The sequence below is a fragment of the Oncorhynchus tshawytscha genome, linkage group LG07, assembly GCF_018296145.1.
Source record: "Oncorhynchus tshawytscha isolate Ot180627B linkage group LG07, Otsh_v2.0, whole genome shotgun sequence".
Taxonomy (NCBI): Eukaryota; Metazoa; Chordata; class Actinopteri; order Salmoniformes; family Salmonidae; genus Oncorhynchus; species Oncorhynchus tshawytscha.
Genome location: NC_056435.1, coordinates 16,723,634 through 16,746,911, shown reverse-complemented (window position 1 = coordinate 16,746,911; position 23,278 = coordinate 16,723,634). Strand labels below are relative to the sequence as shown.

Sequence of the window (23,278 nt, the reverse complement as noted above, 5' to 3'; positions counted from 1 at the left end):
CATTCATACCTAAACTGCACATTAATTTGCCAAGGTAGAGTACATGATCAGTGAATATATTAAATGTACAGGCTACAATGTGGGGATCTCATGCATGGTAATAACTACATGTATATACGACTTGCATCCTTGGTACAACATGATAATATATTATTCTCAATCCATAGGCTTCATTAATGTCATTCAGGCTGTTTTGAAGTTGATACAACTGGCTATGATAGCTAAGGTTCATAGCTAGGTTCTGAACTATTATGTGTACCAAACGTTTGGGTCCATACAAAGATCGGCTAGATAGCTAGTTACACATCCATGGGCATACAGGGATTTTAATCATCCACTGCATAATAAGCAAGAACCCAGAATAACAAGAACATAGCAATCTACGCGATTTCATCTATCAGCAAGGCAAGCTTACAAAATTGTACATTCAATTTGCAGTAAATTATTCAACTAGCTAGATTCTATACATCCACTGTTTCACAAAATGACAGCCTGGTTTGCTGGCAATCATTGATCCATTTCAGGTCTGTGTAGGGGTACCCCTCTCTCCTCGTATTTCTTTCCACCATCTTTGCTGAAGAAAGTCCAACAGTCACGAGTGCAGCAGCAGCCTCCCCCGGTCCGAGTGCCGAACCGATATTAAGTTTAAGATGCGATGGAACAGTTGACGAAAAAAAGCAATCACAGAAAAAATATATGGACTGATATTGATTTATTTAGTGGGGGCTAATATATATTTTAGTTTTAGCGATGTCCCTGATTCCTACCCTTTAACTTTTTGTCTGATAATAAAATATACATTTTACTCAACTGCGTTACCCACTCCAGTCAGCAGATGGCGGTCTGGGAATTTATGGTGATGCTGTTGGTGTGACGTATAATCTAGTGGACGGAACTCTTCTTTCAACAGCAACAGTAAGTTATCCACCTCGGTAGCTTGCTAGACAAAAAAGCTGAACCAATAAAGCTTTTTAGACGCTTTCGTGTTTATTAGCCACTGTATTTTAAACACACTTCTTTTGTCTAGTTAGTTATCCGATTTAATTTAATATTTACGGCGTTGTTGTTGTTAGTCAGCTAGCAGTCTGGTTAAGTTAGCATTAGCATAGCTAACATCCGCGACCATGCGGTCACTAAGCTACTCTCCTTCTGCTAAAGAAGAGGTGGATATCACAGTAAATCAAGAAGTAGGGAGTGGGGCCGTAACTGTGAAAGAAGAGGAAGACGCGTTCAGAGTGAAAGAGGAGGAGGATGTTACAGTAAAACGAGAGGAGGATGCAGTTTATAGAGTGAAAGAGGAGGAGAGAGAGATGACTGTTACATCGAAAAAGGAGGAAGAAGAGGAACCTGGATATCTGGGCCCGGTTTTCCGAATGCATCTTAAGGCATCCAATGGTTCTAATGATGAATTTAGCCAAAATGTGATTTTGAGAAACCGTAACCTGACTAACACTAGTAAGTACTGTCTTAAAAACAGAGGCACAAACTCTGCAGTTGTTGAACTGATGTTTGGTGTTAAAGCAGAAATCTGCAATTGCTACATTCATGTTATGACTTTTAAATAATTTATTTATAGCCATTGATTCTTGAAGAATATAACACATGCTTCATGAGCTTAGTTCAACTGTTGTACCCCATCAGAACCCAGAATAAGCTTTTTTTACTTTAATGTTTAGAAACAATGTAAATAAACACTGTATCGCCTCAAAATGTCAGCTCGGGGATGTGAACTTGCAACCGGTTACTAGTCCAACGCTCTAACCACTAGGCTACCCTGCTGCCTCAACATGGTTAAAACTATAATGTTGATATCATTGATGGTCAGGCCTTGCATCCATAGGTCTGTCTGTAGTTACATTTCTCCAACCCCATAATCATTTTATTACCAAAACAGTGGTGAAATGACAGATTTGTTATTGTTTGAACTGCAGATTGCTGGATTGTGTTTTTTTTTTAAACCACAACAAAATGGCTGCCCAGAGACTTGGTAAACAGCTGAGGGATGGGGGAAGGAGAAGTGTAACCACTCTCAAATTCATAGAGAACGATATTGTAGAAACCATAACCCAACACCGAGCGACCTCGTCAAGAAGTTCAGACATCTTGGCGTAACAGTTATAAGGTGTTGACTTGACAGTCGCTGGACCCAGGTTTGAGTTCAGCTCAGTCCCTCCCCCTGAATTCAATACACTATGAATACAAGGACTGGCCATCCATGATGTCATAATGATAATTTAACCAGTTTTCTAGGCTATATAGTATATTCTAGAATTCATCCATGATGTCATAATGATAGTTGCTGACTTTTGCCTAATACCTGCAGCAAATGCCTCTACCCCGTCCTCTGGCTAGGCAGAGGACTTTAGGATTTTAGTTACTGCAGTGTAACAAGGGCCGAACCCTTCTGTTTCTTCGTAATGGCCCTTCGTGTGAGTTGGGTTTGTTCCTTCGTTCACGTTGTCACTCCCTTATTTTCCGGTCTAGTATGAGGCCTTGGATACGGTTTGAAGGTTCCTTTATCTTACCATTTTAGTTACTGCAGTGTAACTTGTTTATACAGTTATGCTTTTAATATTCACATTTTCCGGTCTAGTATGAGGCCTTGGATAGATATACTCCTATTTAAATATTCGGAGTGTTATGGATTCCTCCTGTATTTCCTTACCTTCAAGTTTCTTTTACCTCTGTATATATCAATACCTAATAACTTCTTCTATTGGTTATTATGCTCGTCAGCTAGTAGTCACTTGGAAACTAGTATTGGTATATATTTTGACACACAATGACAGTTTTTTTATTTTACCTTTATTTTACTAGGCAAGTTAGTTAAGAACAAATTCTTATTTTCAATGACGGCCTAGGAACAGTGGGTTAACTGCCTGTTCAGGGGCAGAACGACAGATTTGTACCTTGTCAGCTCAGGGATTCAAACTTGCAACCTTTCGGTTACTAGTCCAACGCTCTAACCACTGGAAATCTGTTTTTGAAGGTATTCTTTAACGAAACATATCCTTTGGGGCTTCTCACTTGCAACTCTGTGTATGACTTATATTTTGACTTGGCTGTTTCCTTGTAGACGTGTTTACTTCTTTTGAATTGGTTCAAGAGGTATTGTCACAGAACTAACCTCAGATTCAAACCAATATCCTAATACAATTCAAACTCTATGTATGGACTCAATATATTGTAACTGGTACTTGGCTGTTTCCTTGTATTGCTAATCACATCTGTACTCTGATGTCTCACTGTTTTACTGCCGCTTTGTCTGTGATCAAGAGGTGTCAAGACCCCTGTGTTTCAAATATTGTTCTACGTCTAACAAAAAGCGTATAGTGCAATAGTAAATTTACCTATGAGGATTCTCCATATGAAGTCTGTCTCATATGTCAGTGAGGATCATGCCTCTACAATGTGATTTTCTGTTTTTTTTATATACCTTTTTACAGGGAAGTTCCTATGATCAAAATTACAGACCTCTCATGCACTTTTGTGGGAAAACCTGCACTTTTCTATTCATGTCAAAATACGCTGTGGCACTGGCTGACTGTAAATGCTTTTGCTTGCCACTGATGTTACTTAGCACTGTAGAGGTCTTACAAGGAGTGCTTACTGTGGGACTGTAGATTGCTTACACTGAGTGCTTACTACGGGGACTGTAGATTGTTGTTGTTACTGTGCTTACTGGGGGACTGTTGGCAAACACTGAGTGCTTACAACCCCTCATTGGGACTGATGGATTGCTTACACTGAGTGCTTACTGGGGACTGTTTTTTGCTTACACTGAGTGCTTGTGACACTGGGATGGTAGATTGCTTATTAAGTGTCATCTTCAGACCTTACAAATGGAAGCTTCCAAATCTAGTGTCATGCACTCATAAACTCCCATTCTGGAAATGGAGTGTTACTGTTGGCTGATTTTCCCCCATGATACCAGCTGGTTGTTTCTACCACTTGAGGCGGCGTTAGGTGGCCATTTTCAAGCGTCAGCTGGGAGAAGTCTATGATAGGTATCTACTCTGCTTCCCCCTGTTGTCCAGTTTCTGCAGGTGTGGTCCATGGTTCCATGAGGTCCCGTGAATGCCCTGTGTTGCTGTCCCCATTGCTTGATGGAGTGGGCAGATTCTTTTCATCTCTTGTCACACCAGATATACGACATCCATAACTAGTGGTTTCCTCATTAGCATGGAGGAGTTTATGCAATCAAATTGCCCTCGTGCCGCAATTTTAGAAAACACAAAGGGGCCTGTATTGTAGACCAAAAGTCTTCTACCACACTGCTTAGAGTTTCAACAACATGAATAACTTATTTCTAGTCTACAATCTTAGATGTTACTACTAATGTGAAAACAAGACAAAATATGACTTCTTGCTCATTTTAAGACAATAATTTTAACATTCATTACAGACATCAATTGTTGTACAACATCATGGCTATGCTGTTGGCATCAACTTTTACACTGGATTACCACTGTTGTGGGCCTTTAATCATCGGTCTGACTTTGTTGTTCACACAGGAGAGAGACGTGACTATCGTGGATCCTCTGGGGAGCCTCAACAACCTCATGATGCTGAGGAGACAGAGAAGAGTCTCTCCAGATCAGAACACCTCAATAAACACCCGCAGAGACCCACAGGGAAGAAAACTCACTGCTGCTCTGACTGTGGGAAGAGATTCACATCATCAGGCATTAAAATTCATCAGAGAACACACACAGGAGAGAAATCTTATAGCTGTGATCAATGTGGGAAGAGTTTTACATCTGGCAATCTGACTCAACACCAGAGAACACACACAGGAGAGAAATCTTATAGCTGTGATCAATGTGGGAAGAGATTTGCTACATCTGGCCACCTGACTCTACACCAGAGAACACACACAGGAGAGAAATCTTATAGCTGTGATCAATGCGGGAAGAGTTTTACAGATCTGGCCACCTGACATCACACCAGAGAACACACACAGGAGAGAAATCTTATAGCTGTGGTCAATGTTGGAGGAGTTTTACAACATTAATCTCTCTGAAAGTACACCAGAGAACACACACAAGAAAGAAAAGTTATAGCTGTGATCAATGTGGGAAGAGATTTTCTACATCTGGCAACCTGACTCAACACCAGAGAACACACACAGGAGAGAAACCTTATAGCTGTGATCAATGTGGGAAGAGATTTGCTACATCTGGCAACCTGACTAAACACCAGAGAACACACACAGGAGAGAAACCTTATAGCTGTGGTCAATGTGGGAGGAGATTTGCTACATCTGGCTCTCTGACTCTACACCAGAGAACACACACAGGAGAGAAACCTTATAGCTGTGGTCAATGTGGGAAGAGATTTGCTACATCTGGCTACTCTGACTCTACACCAGAGAACACACACAGGAGAGAAACCTTATAGCTGTGGTCAATGTGGGAAGAGATTTACTACATCTGGCTATCTGACTCTACACCAGAGAACACACACAGGAGAGAAACCTTATAGCTGTGGTCAATGTGGGAAGAGTTTTACTACATCTCGCTATCTGACTCTACACCAGAGAACACACACAGGAGAGAAACCTTATAGCTGTGGTCAATGTGGGAAGAGTTTTACTCAGTCGACCAGCCTGATGTCACACCAGAGAAAACACACACAGGAGAGAAATCTTATAGCTGTGCTGAATGTGGGAAGAGTTTTACTCCATCTGGCCATCTGACTTGCACCAGAGAACACACAGGAGAGAAATCCCAGCTGTGACAGTGTGACAGAGATAATCTGATAAAATATCTCTGATCAAACATCAGAAAATACATACATGGAGGAGTTGTTTCATGATATCAATTAATTAATGTCACAATGTTGTACAAGAGTATTTTGATAATGTCATAATGTCGATCCGTAATCATTTGCCCCCTGTTCTATTGATTTCAACTTATATTCGCCTAACGGAAAAAATCCAGGCTCTGAATTGAAAGAGTTACTATTTATGTAATTTAACAAAAAGTGGCTACCAAAAAAAGAGGTGTTGGCGACCCACTTGAATCAAAATGAAGCAGTCTGTTTTATACAAATTGTCCTCTAACCAGAGATGTACGCATTATTCCCAGGTTCCGTGTGGTTTTTGAGCTGTTGGTTTTAACAGGATGTGCAACCTCATTTCCCTCCTCTCGCACAAATGATTTTTGCGATGAGTTATGACAAATAAGTATTGTGTTTGTTTGTTTAGCGACCCCTAAATTTTAATGCATCACTCCAAATGTAGCTGACTGTCTTCTGCAGGTTGTCCTCTAACCAGTGAGGGGAAAGATATCTCCCATTTCCATGTTTTTTTTTTAGTTGTGTTAGTTTCAACATCACATACAACCTGATTTCCCCCCTAATTGATATCGGTGATTTATTGCTACTTGTCAAAACAACAGTGTTTCTGATGCTTGTGCAGTTTTATAAGGAGCTTGTTTAAAAAATACAAGTAAAATGATTATTATTAATATGATTATTACAAACAGATGTTTGTGTACATAGCACATTTTATGTTTAGGTTTTCAATATATCCCAAACTGTTTCTGAATATTGGTTATTGATTTGGACACGTTAAATCTGTGTTTTGACATTGGGGCTATTCCAAACAGAAAATGTTGTTGAAAAATGATTTTCATTTTTTAAAACTTTAAGAACAACAAAATTTCAACTACAGGAAAAACCAGTCACCAAAAGGTTGCTGGATCCAATCCATGAGCTGAGTAGTTGTTCTGCCCCTGAACAGGGCAGTTAACACTTTCTCAGCTGTCATAAGTTGGCTTTGATTGCCTAGGATCATTAAATAAAAAGTTCCAACCTGCTGTCTCTAGAGAGTTGAAAACAGCAGGTTTGGGAAAGGTAGCACATCCGGTGAATTGTTGACAGGTCAGGGTTCCATATTGTAGAAGGTGAAGCATTGTAGTTGATTATAATGTGAAATGGAGTTGTTGGTGGTGAGCAAACTCGCCAGGTGGACTGGGGACAGCAAGGAGTCATCATGCCAGGTTGTCCTGAGGCCTGGTCCTATCTCGTTAGCACAAAGGACGCACTGATTGGTGTCACCTCGTTAGTCAGTATGTGTTACACCTGTGCTGGCTTGTCCATCTCGTTAGTGGGAAGGTGTTTCACCTGAGCTGGTCCAGGTTCTATTTAAGAGTGTCTGGCCCAGTGCTCCAGTTGTCTTGATAGATGTGGAGAGTCAACACCTTTAGTTGCGCCACCTTTTTGGTTAATTTGCTTCCTGTTTATAAGTTTGAAGCTTATTTCTGAAGAGAGCCATTTTTTTTGAAAATGAATACAAACAAGCAAACCTGGTCGGTTCCGGGGATTGGTATAGCAAATACCGTAAGATTTTCATGGACTGAAAAGGAGATGGAAGCATGGGGGAGGGAAACATTTGGAAGGACTATATTGATGGGATGCCTAAGGATAGAAGGTTAAAGATGTACTCTGCCTTCAGGGAACCCAATGGAGAAGGGGTTTGATGTAACCCTTATTTGGAAGAAAAAACACAATGAGATTATGAAGATGGCGAAGGAAGGGAAAGAAGAAGGACCCCTGTGCCATTACGCGGTGACCAGCCTGGCAAGGAACAACTTCAGGGTGGTCACCGTAACTATGTACAATCCGCATGTAAAGGATGAAGAAGTGAGGGCCTTTCTGGGGAGGTACATGGACAATGTCTCCTCAGCGAGGTACCTCAGGGACTCCCTGGGTTTCTGGAATGGGAAGAGAGGCTTCCAGGCGTTACTCAGGGAGTCCCCGAAGAGTGTGGATGGCTACCTCCATCCTCCGGCGATGTTCTCCCTGGGGGCTGACAGGGGAACACTCTACTATGCACGTCAGCCCCCGTTCTGCAGGCGTTGTATGGCCTACGGCCATACCCTGGCCTCGTGCAGTAACAAGAAATGTCGTTTTTGTGGGTCGGAAGAGCACGAGGCCAGGGAGTGTGACGAGCCCAAGGCTTGCCACGGGTGTGGCTCCAGAGAACACCTGTGGCGTGATTGCCCGGATCGTCACAGGTCATACGCGTCTGCAGCTGGGGGAGCGGGGGATGGGGGGAGGAAAGAAAGGACGCGTGCGGATTGTACGGATGGCACAGGGGAAAAGAAGGCAAGAGAAGAGGATGGAAAGAAGGAAGAAATGAGAAGAAAGAGGCGGGAAGAAGGAAAGAGTGGAAAAGAAGAGGAGAAGGAAAAGAAGGCAGAAGAACGTAAAGGAGCGGTGAAGGGGACAGTGGTGCGAGAAGGAGTGGAAGAGGGAACGGGGACAGTGACGGAGACAGTGAGGGAGAAGGAGGGGGAGGGAGTTGGGAGGGGAGGGGGGGGAGGAGGGGGATGGGGGGGAAGGAGTGGGGGACAGCCTGCCAGGCTTCCTCGAGGTCGAAATGAGGGATTTGGTGGAGGAGTTAGCGGGGATGGGACGTTGTGTCTCCCCGCTACCTCCTTCACCAAAGAAGAAAGGGATGAAGAGGGGGAGCTTGGCAGGAAGTGAGAGGGAGGGGGTGTGGAGGGGGAGGGGGGGGCTAAGAGAGTGGCGGGGGGGGGGGGATTTGTCCTCCCGGTTTGCCTCAGCCCCTTGCATTTTAGTGGATGACTCCAGTGAGGGGTCGGTGGGCTGTTTGCTAGAGGGATCCCAACTCCTGTTTGAGGAGATGGGGTCCCCTACATGCAGCCCCGAGGCAAACAGGGAGGGGGGGATGGTGGGTGGGGAGGGAGGACCCAACACACTGCCTGGGTCATGGGTTGGGATGGAGGACGGGGGGGCGTCAGGAGAGGAGAGGACGTCCCCGCCGGTGGAGATGGACCAGGGGAGCATCGGGTGAGTCTCCTGATTTTTTTTGGTTTTTGGGGTTTTTATTTGTTGTTAATAATTAAATGAATAGTTCTGTTTCTTTTTTTAGTCTAAATGTTAGGGGGTTAAGGAATAATGTTAAAAGGAGGGCGGTTTTTTGTTATTTAGAGGGTGTGGGGTTTGATTTCTGTTTTTTACAGGAGGTTCACCTGAGGGATGGTGGGGATGTGTGTAGATTTAAGAGGGAGTGGGATAAGGGGGAATCTTTTTGGGGCATAGGAGGGGTGCACTCAACAGGAGTAGGGATTTTGTGTGGGCATAGAGAGGTTAAAATAGAGAACACTTTTGTAATAATGCAGGGTAGAGTTTTGGGGATAGATGTTAAGTTTAGAGAAGCTAGATATAGGTTAATTGGGGTGTATGGGCCACAGGTGGCGGCAGACAGGAGGGAGATGGTGGACTGTCTGGCGCCCCTGTGTGTTACAAACAGGCACTTGGTGATAGGAGGAGACTTTAATATAGATTTAGGGGTAGGCGGTGATAGCAGTGCAGGTGCCATCTCTGGGCTAATGGCTTGCCATGGTCTGGTTGATGGTGGCCTGCACACTACTCCGGCAATGGTCGGTCCTACATGGCGCAACTCCAGGGGGGTTGCGCGGAGGCTCGACTACATTTTTGTATCCAGGTCTTTGGGTCAGTTGTCTGGGCGGCTGTTGCCTGTTTTCTTCACGGATCACGACGGGGTGTTCCTGCAGGTGGGGTCGCCAGTCTGCCTCTTCGGTAGGGGGTACTGGAAGTTAGATCGGGATATACTGGAGGAGCAGGCTTTCGTTGACGCATTTTTTTTTTGTTTCTTTCGGAGGCTTGACGGCCTCCGGTCCATGTGCGAGGGGGTGTTAGAGTGGTGGGATTTAGTTAAGGTGAGGATTAGGGCTTTTATAATAGGATATTGTAGAAGGAAAAAAAGGGAGGAAAGGAGGGAGGTGGATCGTATCCAAAGGTTAATTGAACTCGAGTACGAGGCAGGCAACCTCGGCGGGTCGATTGACTGGGAGAGATTCGCAGCCCTAAAGGCGCAGCTCAGGGAGCTGCAGGAGCAGAAGGCTCGAGCTTTCCTGGAGCGTGCGCATAGTGGCTTTCTAGAACATAATGAGACTTGTTCCGCTATGTTCTTTAAGTCGGTTAGGGCCAGGCAGAGTAGGAAGGTAATGCATGGAGTTAGGGAAGAAAATGGTAGTATAGTAAGTAAACCAGAGGAAATGGTCAGGGTGACAACTGATCATTTCCAAGGTTTATTTAAGGAAAGGGAAATAGATGTAGAGCAGGGAAACGTGTTTTTAGAACACTTGTCCCGGCGGTTGCCAGAGGACATTAGAGACGTGATGGAGGCCCAGATCTCACTAGAAGAGGTTGAGAGCGCTCTTAGGAGGATGGGAAAAGGGAAGGTGCCTGGGATGGATGGGCTGCCGGCTGAGTTTTACCTCAAGTTTTGGGGTATACTTGGACCAGTGGTTCTCGAAGTCTTGAAGGCCATCCTTGAGACGGGGTCCCGGGGGATCAATGGCTGTTGGTGTGCTGTCACTTCTTTATAAGAAGGGGGAAGCAACTGACCTTGGCAACTGGCGGCCATTGACCATGCTGTGCGTAGATTACAAGATTCTTGCAAAGGTTTTAGCAGACCGGTTGCGCACAGCCCTTCCCTACGTCGTCCACGAGGATCAGACGTGCGGGGTAGAGGGCCGCTCTATAAGATGGAACCTACAGTTGATCAGGGATTCCATCGCTTGGGTTGAAGATAGAGGGCTGCCTTTAATGGTAGCAGCGCTAGATCAGGCGAAAGCTTTTGATCGCGTGAATAGATCTTTTCTATTCAGGGTGTTAGGTAGATTAGGATTTGGGGAGAAGTTTATAGGATGGATCCGTACTTTATATGTCGGAGCGGGGTGTCGAGTTAGTGTAAATAGTCACTTAGGTGACGTTTTTGACCTCTCGTCTGGGGTCAGGCAGGGATGCCCACTCTCGGCTCTCCTCTTCGTTCTGTACATGGAGCCTCTGGGGGCTGCCATTAGGGCAGACACAGGGGTGGAAGGCTTGTTGATCCCTGGAAGTGGTGGGCTGCGTGTTAAGATGACGCAGTACGCCGAGGACACTTCCTTGCTGTTGTGCAAGGACTCATGCCTGACAAGGTCCCTTGCCATCTTTGGGGATTTCACCCGAGCGTCGGGAGCAGTTCTGAACCATGCAAAGTCTTCCGTCAAGTTTTTCGGAAGATGGCGCGGTAGAACGGATGTGCCTGGGGGGTTATCTCTCTGTGAAGGGGCCCTGAGGATTCTCGGGTTCATTTTGACACCTCCGGCTCAGCGACGCTAAACTGGAACATGCGTATCGCAGTGGTACAGAGGAAGCTAGCAATGTGGAAGGCTAGGTATTTGTCTTTTATGGGCAAAGTCCTGGTCCTAAAGGTGGATGTGTTGCCGTCTCTTTTGTATTTGGCATATATCTACCCATTGCCGGCTTCTCTGAGGAGGCCTCTAGTGAGGCTTGTGTTTCAGTTTATGTGGAGTGGCAGGTGCGAGTGGGTCGCCAGGGCACGCATGATCTGTCCCATCGGGGAGGGAGGTAGGGGGGTACCACATTTCCCCCTCAAGCTGGACTCAATTTTTGTTTCTTTCTTGTTAGCGGAGCTTGCTCAGCCAGTGATACACCCGTCCGGTTACCTCCTGCGGGTGTTCTTCTCGTATCAGGCGAGAAGCGTAATGGTGTGGTCTAACACGGGTCCTCGGGCGGAACAGCTGCCGTGGCACTTTGGTCATGCGGCCAAGTGGCTGCGTGCGCACCCCGAGGTTGAAGTTGCCCGAGTAGGTTTAGACCACAGGCACCTGTACGAGGAGGTCAGGCAGGCAGGGAGTCCTGCGCCCGTAGCGGGCATCTCGTCAGTGGTCTGGGAGGGAGTGCAGGCGCGGGGCCTGGACAACGGGCTCAAGGACCTGAATTGGTTGAGCCTTCATAAGCGTTTGCCGGTACTTTCCATCTTGTACCGGTATAGTTTGGTGCGATCCCCCACCTGTCCAAGATCTGCTTGTGGCAGGGAGGAGACTGTGCGCCATGCCTTCTGGGACTGTGCCTTTGCCGGACTAGTATGGGCTAGGGCACGGGTGATGCTAGGTGTGGTTAGGAGTGATTTTGTTTTGACATGGGCTAGGCTAGAGAGAGGCGTAGGGAGAGCAAAGGGAACGGATAGGGACAGGTTTCTGCTCTGGCTTCTCATGAGTCTCTTTAAAAGGGACTGTGGGAAGCCAGGAAGAATTTAGTCAAGACAGGGAGAGATTGGGGGTGGAAGGGATAGTGAGAAGGGTGGAAGGTGATTTGAGGGGGAGGATGAAGAGGGAGGAGAGGAAGTGGGGAAGCATGCGGCACGGGAGAGGTGGAAAGGGGGTTAAGGGCTGGGAGTGTTAGAGTGAGTTTGGTAAGGGGATAGATTAGGGAAGGGGAGATAGGGAAAGGGTTAGGTATTGGTTAGGTATGACGGGGAGGGACGATGCTCCCCTGAGGTTTGTTTTTGTTTGATGTTTTTGTAAATAGAATTTTATTAAGAATGAATGAGAATTATGATTTTGTAATAGTATGAATGGTTTTGATTGTAATAAATTATTTTTAACCACTTTTTGGTTTGTGTCCCATCTTTACGTTTCTTGTGGGTTTTTCTTTTGTTTGCTTCTTCTTGGGCAGATTTGGTGGGTGTCTTTTAGGTCCCAGTTGTTGTTGCTAGTCAACTTTCAGTGGACACCTCCATAGTGTCTTTCAGAACCCCTCCTAAAACCCAACCAGTTGTGGTTCTTGTCAGTGACTCTTTGTTAGTTCCCTCTTCTATTTAAGTGGCATTTCTGGTTTTCTTGCTGGGGAACGTAACAAACAATGGAGTACAATGAGCTTATATTTTCAGTTTGATATTGCATCCAATTAAACATTTTAATCAATGGCATTTCCTTAAGGTGCTCATTAGTCTTTCAGTTGTTGATCTTCTGTGTTATTAAATCTTATGTTGTGTACTAAATAATTCTGTTTATTTTCATTTTTGAATTTGTTTTTTTCCTGTGAAGCTATTGTGTTGCATCCATGTCTGAAATGTACTCTATAATTAAATTTTGATTTAAACATATTGCAAAACAAATTAACCCAATGACTGACAATCAAGACTCTTGCAAGGCAACGCATATCTTGGTATGAAAAACTGTAACTTCAGTTTTTCTCCCACTATGTCAAAATAGTGCATGGTATGTAAGTTTAGTATCACTTTTCAACCAACCCATTGGTTAAAAAGTCATTGAAATCAACAATAAGTTGAAGGACTCAACTACTGAAATAAACAAATGGATCAATCCCACTTTTCAAGCCTGCTGAAGGAGTGGTAAACACCATCCCCGGCTCTACCAGGGGCTTGAGGTGGTCTCACACATCTCTGCTTATGTCATGTTCTGTGGCCTTGCCGTTCCATTTCTTGACTGCCCCTGCAACACAGAAACACTCAAAGTAATGGATATGGAGCACTGCCTCAGTTACACCTGACACCTAAATGTGACTTCTGTCATCTGATCACTCCATCCTGCATTAGGTTCAGATCTACCAGGATGGGCCTTTGACAGTCTGGATGCAGTCAGGTCACTGAATATAAATAAGCAATGTAAAGAGGTGTGGGGTGAATGAGCGTGGAAAAAATACATTCTACACAAATTACCTTCATAATAAATCAAATGTTATTGGTCACACGCAGGTGTTCAGCAGATGTTATTGCGGGTGTTGCGAAATGCTTGTCCTTCTAGTTCCCACAGTGCAGTAATATCTAACTATTTCACAACATGTACCCAATACACACAAATCTAAGTAATGGAATAAGAATATATGGATAAACAATGTCAGAGCAGCATAGACTGAGATACAGTTTATACATATGAGATGAGAAATGCAAGATAGGTAAACATTATTAAAGGGCCAATGATTTCATGATGCCTGTTTAACAGTCTGATGGCCTTGAGAAAAACAGCTTCTTTCAGTCTTTTGGTCCCAACTTTGATGCACCTGTACTGACCTCGCCTTCTGAATGATAGTGGGGTGAACAGGCAGTGGCTCGGTTAATAACAAAGAACAAATGCGTGTCTCTGAGGCGAAATTCACTTTCATACAGCCAAAAGAGGTGTACCATTACACCAATATCAGTGGACAATTGGCACTAATGTAAATAAACATAGATGGAACATATTACCTTTTGCTTCTGTGATGAACCGCTAAGGGGACATAAATATTTACCATTTAAACCATGTGTGACCTCTCACCTCTCTGGCTGTAGAAGTGTTCTTCCTAACCAGTCCCTCAACAGCTCTCTGACTGAGCTCCACCCTCACTGGGTCTTCAGTGGAGAGGAAGACTGAGGAGGGATGGAAGGATGAATGGATCAGTCAGTCAATAAAGTGTAGAGTTGCTGTCTGACAAAATCCCTATTTTAGTAGTTCATTAAAGTAAATACGGCTTTATGACTGCTGAATACCAACTATCAGTCACTTAGATCATGTATTTTCAGGTAGAGATACATCCTTGGGACGTCCATAGCTCATTGAAGTTGACATTTAAAATGGTTAAGGTAGGGGTTAAGGTTAGGGTTTAGGGTAGTGATGTCCCAAGGATCCCAGATAGCATTGACCATTGTGCATTCTTCTGTCTCTTTCACATAGCAGGTGTAAAACAAACACAGACAAGACAAGTAGGCACGCAAATGATTATGGTCATTGTAGTTAATTATGTTTTATGCACTAAACTATGTTGAATATTGGCCTGTTGGAAACTACAAGTCTACTACATTACACAGTTCAGTCTGGATCCGATTTATCTCTAGAGAAACTACAACTCCCTACTACATCAGACAGTTCAGACTCGGTCTGATTTATCTCTGTGCAATGTTGTGAGGGAAAATCCTATGTTAACCTCTAAGTTGATATGACTTCTTATGTGTTGAAGGATCTCTTTAAGGTTGAGAAGTTTATGTGTATGTTTGTGTGGGTGTGCAACGACACACCCTCTCGGCAGACAGGCCAAAGGTGCTTGGCCCAATTCAGGGAACCGTTGATCTACTTCAGAGGAACTGTTTCGAGAGTGATTTCCTGTTGTTTTGACACCTCACTGGAAAACTAGAATAACTCGCTGTTGCTACAGAACGAGACGACCAATTCACAGTTCGTCTGTGTCTCGTTCTCCACACACAGACACATACCAAGATCACGTGTTTTCTATATGCACAAGATAGTTTGACTATATAAGGCTTCTGAACTCCTTGTGTCATCGAGCTTTCGGCCTTTCACCTCAGAGTGTTGGGCTGACCAGCTACATCATTGCACTTCTTATCAAATAAAGTTTGATTATTTGAAGAAATTACCAAGTCTCTCCTGATTGGTTAGAATCTCCACCACAATGTGCAGTAGGCTTTTTCAATAACAACAATGGTAGACCAGACTGTGAAGAATGAATGACCTACTGCCCAGTTCAACATCAGTTTACCGTCTCACCTCATACTGTATTGGAAGAGCAGCAGCTGACTTGATCGTTGATGCGAATCAGCATGTTTGAATCTGAAAGTGAATAGAGCCGACTACACTAAAAATGAAGGGTTCAACTGGAGTTGTTCTCAGATCCCCTATAATCCGTGGGGTTCTTGGTCCATGAAAAACAGCCCCAAAAGGTTCTTCAAAGAACTTGTTAGAAGGTGGGTTCATCGAGGAACCCTCGTTGTTGCTGGACTTGTTCCGGGAACTTTGCAATTACAACTGAAAATGATGGTGACAAGTTTGGATGCGACAACAAGTTAAAAAGGTTAAATTGGGTTGATGTTAGGCTCTGAATACGTCTCGAAATAATTTATAGAATAATAATATAACATAATAATAATGAATAACGTAGACAATGATGTTTTTTTGTGAATATCTTCCATAACGTTACTATAGTTAATTACCGTAAATATTAGAAAGACGGGTTTGACCGTCGGCGTTGTATGAGCTACAGTACAGTACCGTTATCTAGCTAGATAACGTTTTGTCCTAACTAGGCTCAACTAGGTTTGGATTATTTCCCTGAACTATATTATTTCCCATATATTGCATATTGTTTCCATAACATTCATTAACGTAAGTTTCCAATCTAGAGCAGTTCTCACTTTTGTGAGAATGAACGAGCAAACTAACTAACTAACTAAGGACGGTAACCTGTCCAGACGAGATGTTACAACGAACTAAATCGTCAATGGTGGTCTTCCTCTTTATAAAGCCTGCTACAGCATGCAGTACTATTAACTCACAAGGGGGCATAACGTTACATGGACAATACTATCCCATTTAGGAAACGTTGCATGTACAATACTATCTCATTTTGGAAACGTTTACATGGACAATACAATCCCATTTTGGAGACGTTACATGTAACATACTATCCCATTTTGGAAACATTACATGGACAATACTATCCCATTTTGGAAACATTACATGTACAATACTATCCCATTTTGAAAACATTACATGTACAATACTATCCCATTTAGGAAACATTACATGTACAATACTATCCCATTTAGGAAACGTTACATGTAAATTACTATCCCATTTTGGAAACGTTACATGTACAATACTATCCCATTTTGGAAACGTTATATGGACAATACTATCCCATTTAGGAAACGTTACATGTACAATACTATCCCATTTTGGAAACGTTATATGGACAATACTATCCCATTTAGGAAACGTTACATGTACAATACTATCCCATTTTGGAAACATTATATGTACAATACTATCCCATTTTGGAAACGTTACATGTACAATACTATCCCATTTAGGAAACATTATATGGACAATACTATGCCATTTAGGAAACATTATATGGACAATACTATGCCCTACCTCTTCAATGAGGACCCGAGTGGCCTTTATGTCTGTCTTTCTTCATAACTTTTCAGGGAAGTTAGGAACAAATATACACAGGCAGTTAGGAATGCTAAGGCTAGATTTTTCAAACAGAAATGTGTATCCTGTAGTACTAACTCAAAAAAGTTCTGGGACACTGTAAAGTCCATGGAGAATAAGAGCACCTCCTCCCAGAGGCCCACTGCTCTGAGGCTAGGAAACACTGTCACCCCTGATAAATCCACTATAATTGAGAATTTCAATAAGCATTTCTCTATGGCTTGCCATGCTTTCCACCTGGCTACCCCTACCCCGGTCAACTGCCCGGCACTCTCCACAGCAACCCGCCAAAGCCCCCACCATTTCTCCTTTACCATAATCCAGATAGCTGATGTTCTGAAAGAGCTGCATCTGGACCCCTACAAATCAGCCGGGCTAGACAATCTGGACCCTCTCTTTCTAAAATTATCTGCCGAAATTGTTGCAACCCCTATTACTAGCCTGTTCAACCTCTCTTTCGTATCGTCTGAGATTCCCAAAGATTGGAAAGCTAACGCGGTCATCCCCCTGTCACGACTTCCGCCGAAGTTGGCTCCCGGTGCTCGGCGGTCGTCGTCACCGTCCTACTAGCTGCTACCGATCCCTTTTTCGTTTGTCTGTTGGTTTTGTCTTATTAGTTTCACTTGTGTGTATTTTGGTTTAATTAGCTTCCCTATATGTAGTAGTTTGACCCGCCCTTGGTTTGTGCGGGATTGTCTTTTGTTACGTGTGTACATATTAGGTCGTGGTGTATTTTTATTTTCTATACTGGACACCCTGTGATTTTGGGTTGTCTGGTATAGTGTCCTGCACCCTGTATTGTATTGGGCTTATCAGTTTGGTGTGCAATAGTAAAGCACTTTACTCCGTTACTCTCTCTCTGCGTCTGATTCCTGCACACACACCTAGTCCTACATGACAGAATCCCGCACCAACACATGGAATCAGCAGGAGCAGCCGCATCTCCTCTCCCATCGATGGAGGAAAGGGTCCTCCATCATACCAGCGTTCTCCATAGGATTGGTTCGGCCATGGACCAAATGATGGAGAGGATGGATCGATGGGAGAGGAGTGGCCTTCCCACCTCATCTCTAGCACCCCCTCCTCCAGCACCTCCTGTTCCTGCTACCGCATCTGGCTCCGGGGCTCTTCAGCTGACGCTCCCACGGGAGTATGATGGAACGGTGGTGGGGTGCCAGGGTTTCCTTCTACAACTGGAACTGAACCTGGCTACCATGCGTCCTGCTCCCTCCGGAGAGGAGAGCGTGAGCGCCCTCGTCTCCTGTTTGACTGGGCGAGCTCTCGAGTGGGCCAACGAAGTGTGGAACGGTCCGGACTCTGCGAGGGATCATTACCCCGAGTTCACCCACCGATTCCGAGCTGTGTTTGACCACCTGCGTCAGGAGAGGAGGAGCGCGCAGGACTTTGCCCTGGAGTTCAGGACCTTGGCCGCAGGAGCAGGGTGGAACGACAGGGCCCTGATAGATCATTTCCGATGCAGTCTCAGGGAGGACGTCCGCAGGGAGCTAGCATTTCGGGACACCACTCTCACACTGGATGAACTCATTGACATGGCTATCCGTCTCGACAACCTACTGGCTGCCCGCAGGCGTTCGGATCAGGTCCTGTCGTTTCCACTTCCCAGCCCTCCTGCCCCTATCCCTATGGAGTTAGGAGGGGCGGCTTCGAGGGGGACCGGAGGAGGAGTGTCCTCCTGCACCAGTTGTGGTCGGCGAGGGCACACGGCCGACCGGTGCTGGATGAACTCGTCTGGGAGTCGGGAGGGCAGGAGGAGCACTACTCGATCACCCCAGGTGAGTAAGCACCAGACTCACCCAGAGCTTCCTGTCGGTCATATGTATGTGTTAACTTCTTTCCCTGGGTTTCTTCCCTCTCTACAGCATAAGGCGCTAGTCGATTCAGGTGCAGCTGGGAATTTCATGGATCGTGGGCTCGCGTTAAGGCTAGGGATTCCTCTGGTGTCGTTAGACCTACCTTTCCCCGTGCACTCCTTAGATAGCCGACCATTAGGGTCAGGAGTAGTTAGGGAGGCTACGGTGCCGCTGGACATGGTAACGCAGAGGGGTCATAAGGAGCAGATTAGTCTGTTCCTTATAGATTCACCTGCGTTTCCAGTGGTGTTGGGCATTCCCTGGCTAGCTCAGCACAACCCGGTGATTTCCTGGCGACAGAGGGCTCTTAAGGGGTGGTCAGAGGAGTGTTCAGGCAGGTGTATAGGAGTTGCCGTTGGTGCGACTACGGTGGAGAGTCCAGACCAGGTTTCCACCGTGCGCATTCCCTCTGAATATGCCGATTTGGCTATCGCCTTCAGTAAAAAGAGGGCGGCCCAATTACCACCCCATCGTCGAGGGGACTGCGCGAAAAACCTTCTGGAGAACGCTACACTTCCTAGGGGTCACGTGTATCCATTGTCCCAGGAGGAGACAGTAGCGATGGAAACATATGTTGCTGAATCGCTGGGACAGGGGTACATTCGGCCCTCCGCATTACCCGTCTCCTCTAGCTTCTTTTTTGTGAAGAAGAAGGGCGAGCTCTCGAGTGGGCCAACGAAGTGTGGAACGGTCCGGACTCTGCGAGGGATCATTACCCCGAGTTCACCCGCCGATTCCGAGCTGTGTTTGACCACCTGCGTCAGGAGAGGAGGAGCGCGCAGGACTTTGCCCTGGAGTTCAGGACCTTGGCCGCAGGAGCAGGGTGGAACGACAGGGCCCTGATAGATCATTTCCGATGCAGTCTCAGGGAGGACGTCCGCAGGGAGCTAGCATGTCGGGACACCACTCTCACACTGGATGAACTCATTGACATGGCTATCCGTCTCGACAACCTGCTGGCTGCCCGCAGGCGTTCGGATCAGGTCCTGTCGTTTCCACTTCCCAGCCCTCCTGCCCCTATCTCTATGGAGTTAGGAGGGGCGGCTTCGAGGGGGACCGGAGGAGGAGTGTCCTCCTGCACCAGTTGTGGTCGGCGAGGGCACACGGCCGACCGGTGCTGGATGAACTCGTCTGGGAGTCGGGAGGGCAGGAGGAGCACTACTCGATCACCCCAGGTGAGTAAGCACCAGACTCACCCAGAGCTTCCTGTCGGTCATATGTATGTGTTAACTTCTTTCCCTGGGTTTCTTCCCTCTCTACAGCATAAGGCGCTTGTCGATTCAGGCGCAGCTGGGAATTTCATGGATCGTGGGCTCGCGTTAAGGCTAGGGATTCCTCTGGTGTCGTTAGACCTACCTTTCCCCATGCACTCCTTAGATAGCCGACCATTAGGGTCAGGAGTAGTTAGGGAGGCTACGGTGCCGCTGGACATGGTAACGCGGGGGGGTCATAAGGAGCAGATTAGTCTCTTCCTTATAGATTCACCTGCGTTTCCAGTGGTGTTGGGCATTCCCTGGCTAGCTCAGCACAACCCGGTGATTTCCTGGCGACAGAGGGCTCTTAAGGGGTGGTCAGAGGAGTGTTCAGGCAGGTGTATAGGAGTTGCCGTTGGTGCGACTACGGTGGAGAGTCCAGACCAGGTTTCCACCGTGCGCATTCCCTCTGAATATGCCGATTTTGCTATCGCCTTCAGTAAAAAGAGGGCGGCCCAATTACCACCCCATCGTCGAGGGGACTGCGCAAAAAACCTTCTGGAGAACGCTACACTTCCTAGGAGTCACGTGTATCCATTGTCCCAGGAGGAGACAGTAGCGAGATGGAAACATATGTTGCTGAATCGCTGGGACAGGGGTACATTCGGCCCTCTGCATTACCCGTCTCCTCTAGCTTCTTTTTTGTGAAGAAGGATGGAGGTCTGCGTCCGTGCATTGATTATAGAGGTCTAAATTCCATCACAGTGGGGTTTAGTTACCCACTACCTTTCATCGCTACGGCGGTGGAGTCATTTCACGGGGCGCGCTTTTTCACAAAACTGGACCTGAGGAGTGTGTATAATCTGGTATGTATCCAGGGAGGAGATGAGTGGAAAATCGCATTTAGTACTACATCTGGTCATTATGAGTACCGCGTCATGCCATATGGGTTGAAGAATGCTCCAGCCGTCTTCCAATCCTTCGTAGATGAGATTCTCCGAGACCTGCTCGGGCAGGGAGTGGTAGTGTACATCGATGACATCTTGATCTATTCTGCCACACGCGCGGCGCATGTGTCTCTGGTGCGTAAGGTACTTGGGCGACTGCTGGAGCATGACCTGTATTGCAAGGCGGAGAAATGTGAGTTTTTCAAACAGGCCGTTTCCTTCCTGGGTTATCGTATTTATACCTCTGGGGTGGTGATGGAGGATGACCGCGTTACAGCCGTACGTAATTGGCCGACTCCGACCACGGTGAAAGAAGTGCAGTGGTTTTTAGTGTTTGCCAATTACTACCGGAGGTTTATCCGGGGTTTTGGTCAGGTGGCTGCTCCCATCACCTCACTGCTGAAGGGAGGACCGTTGCGCTTGCATTGGTCAGCAGAGGCAGGCAGAGCTTTCAGTCATTTGAAGGAGCTGTTCACCAATGTGCCCGTGTTGGCGCATCCGGACCCTCTTTAGCGTTCATAGTGGAGGTGGATGCGTCCGAGGCGGGGGTTGGGGCCGTGCTGTCCCAGTGCTCGGGCAGGCCACCCAAGCTCCGCCCTTGTGCCTTCTTTTCGAGGAAGCTCGGTCCGGCGGAGCGAAACTATGACGTGGGGGACCGGGAGTTGTTAGCTGTAGTCAAGGCTCTGAAGGTGTGGAGGGGGCGAAACACCCTTTTCTCTTCTGGACTGACCATCGTAATCTCGAGTATATCCGGGCAGCGAGGAGACTAAATCTACGTCAGGCTAGATGGGCCATGTTTTTCACCAGGGTTCGGTTTACCATCTCATACTGGCCAGGCTCCCAAAACACCAAAGCCGACGCGCTGTCCCGCCTCTATGATACCGAGGAGCGGTCTGTTGAGCCAACTCCCATCATTCCACCTTCATGTCTCGTGGCACCGGTAGTATGGGAGGTGGACGCGGAGATAGAGAGGGCCTCACGGTTAGAGCCGGCTCCCCCTAACTGTCCAGCGGGGGCTCAGTACGTGCCGAGGAGGGTCCAGGATAAGCTGATCCGTTGGGCTCATACTCTCTCCTCCTCGGGTCATCCTGGCATCGAGAGGACAGTGTGGAGTCTTAGAGGGAGATACTGGTGGCCCACGCTGGCTAAGGACGTGAGATTTTATGTCTCCTCCTGCTCAGTGTGCGCTCAGAGCAAGGCTCCTCGGCACTTGCCTAGAGGGAATTTACAACCCCTCCCCGTTCCACAACGGCCGTGGACACACTTATCGGTGGCCTTTCTTACCGACCTTCCCCCGTCCCAGGGAAGTACTACAATCCTGGTCGTTGTGGATCGGTTTTCTAAGTCCTGTCGTTTCATCCCTTTGCCCGGTCTCCCTACGGACCTGCAGACTGCGGAGGCCTTGTTTCCCTAAGTCTTCCGGCACTAGGGGGTGCCTGAGGACATCGTTTCTGATCGGGGTCCCCAATTCACGTCCAGAGTATGGAGGGCGTTTATGGAGAGACTGGGGTCTCGGTCAGCTTAACCTCAGATTTTCACCCCGAGAGTAATGGGCAGGTGGAGCGTGTAAACCAGGATGTGGGCAGGTTTCTGCGGTCATATTGACGGGACCGGCCTGGTGAGTGGGCAAGGTATGTTCCTTGGGCTGAGCTCGCTCAGAACTCCCTATGCCACTCCTCAACTAACTTGTCTCCTTTTGAGTGTGTGTTAGGTTACCAGCCGGTCCTGGCCCCATGGCATCAGAGCCAGACCGAGGCTCCTGCGGTTGAGGAATGGGTACAGCACTCCAAGGACACCTGGAAAGCCGTCCAGGAATCGCTAAGGTTAGCGGGAGAACGGCAGAAGAGGAGCGCTGACCAGCACCGCAGTGAGGCTCCCGTGTTTGCACCGGGGGACAGGGTCTGGCTCTTGACCCGAAACCTGCCCCTCCGCCTGCCCTGTCGGAAGCTGGGGCCGCAGTGTGTGGGGCCATTCAAAGTCCTGAGGAGAATAAACGAGGTGTGTTACAGGTTACAACTTCCTAGGTATTACCGTATTAACCCCTCTTTTCATGTGTCTCTCTTCAGGCCGGTGGTTGCTGGTCCCCTGCAAGAAGGTGAGGTGCCTGAGGTCCCTCCGCCCCCTCTGGACATCGAGGGGTCCCTGGCATACACAGTCCGTGGCATTTTGGACTCGAGACGCCGGGTGAGGGGCCTACAGTACCTCGTGGACTGGGAGGGGTAGGAGAGAGGGAGGAGAGATGCTGGGTTCCGGTGGGGGACATTTTGGACCCTTCTCTCCGGAGAGATTTCCACCGCCTCCACCCGGATCGCCCGGCGCCTCGTCCTCCGGGTTGTCCTCGAGGCCGGTGGCGGCGCGCTTCAGAGGCCGCACGTCAGGGGGGGGGGGCTACTGTCACGACTTCCGCCGAAGTTGGCTCCCCTGCCTGTTCGGGCGGTGCTCGGCGGTCGTCACCGTCCTACTAGCCGCTA

At 47.0% G+C, this 23,278-nt stretch overlaps 1 protein-coding gene across 1 annotated transcript; it reads left to right on the top strand.

The window, feature by feature from the left end:
* The first annotated feature begins 896 nt into the window (after positions 1–896).
* Positions 897–22,025, top strand: LOC112241250 (zinc finger protein 771-like). The gene is made up of 6 exons (XM_042325004.1): positions 897–1,455; positions 4,515–4,715; positions 4,964–5,380; positions 17,886–18,173; positions 21,752–21,862; positions 22,000–22,025. The coding sequence occupies exons 1-6, from the start codon at positions 1,125–1,127 to the stop codon at positions 22,023–22,025; spliced, it is 1,374 nt and encodes a 457-aa protein (XP_042180938.1). The 5' UTR covers positions 897–1,124.
* The last annotated feature ends 1,253 nt before the right edge of the window (positions 22,026–23,278 follow it).

Bases quoted from the DNA above. Each gene is read 5' to 3' on its own strand.
- LOC112241250 (XM_042325004.1), top strand. From the start codon at position 1,125: ATGCGGTCACTAAGCTACTCTCCTTCTGCTAAAGAAGAGGTGGATATC. The intron at 4,716-4,963 runs GAGAGAAATCTT...GAACACACACAG, and splicing joins TCATCAGAGAACACACACAG to GAGAGAAATCTTATAGCTGT. The intron at 21,863-21,999 runs GTTGGGCTCATA...GTGTGCGCTCAG, and splicing joins GGTCCAGGATAAGCTGATCC to AGCAAGGCTCCTCGGCACTT.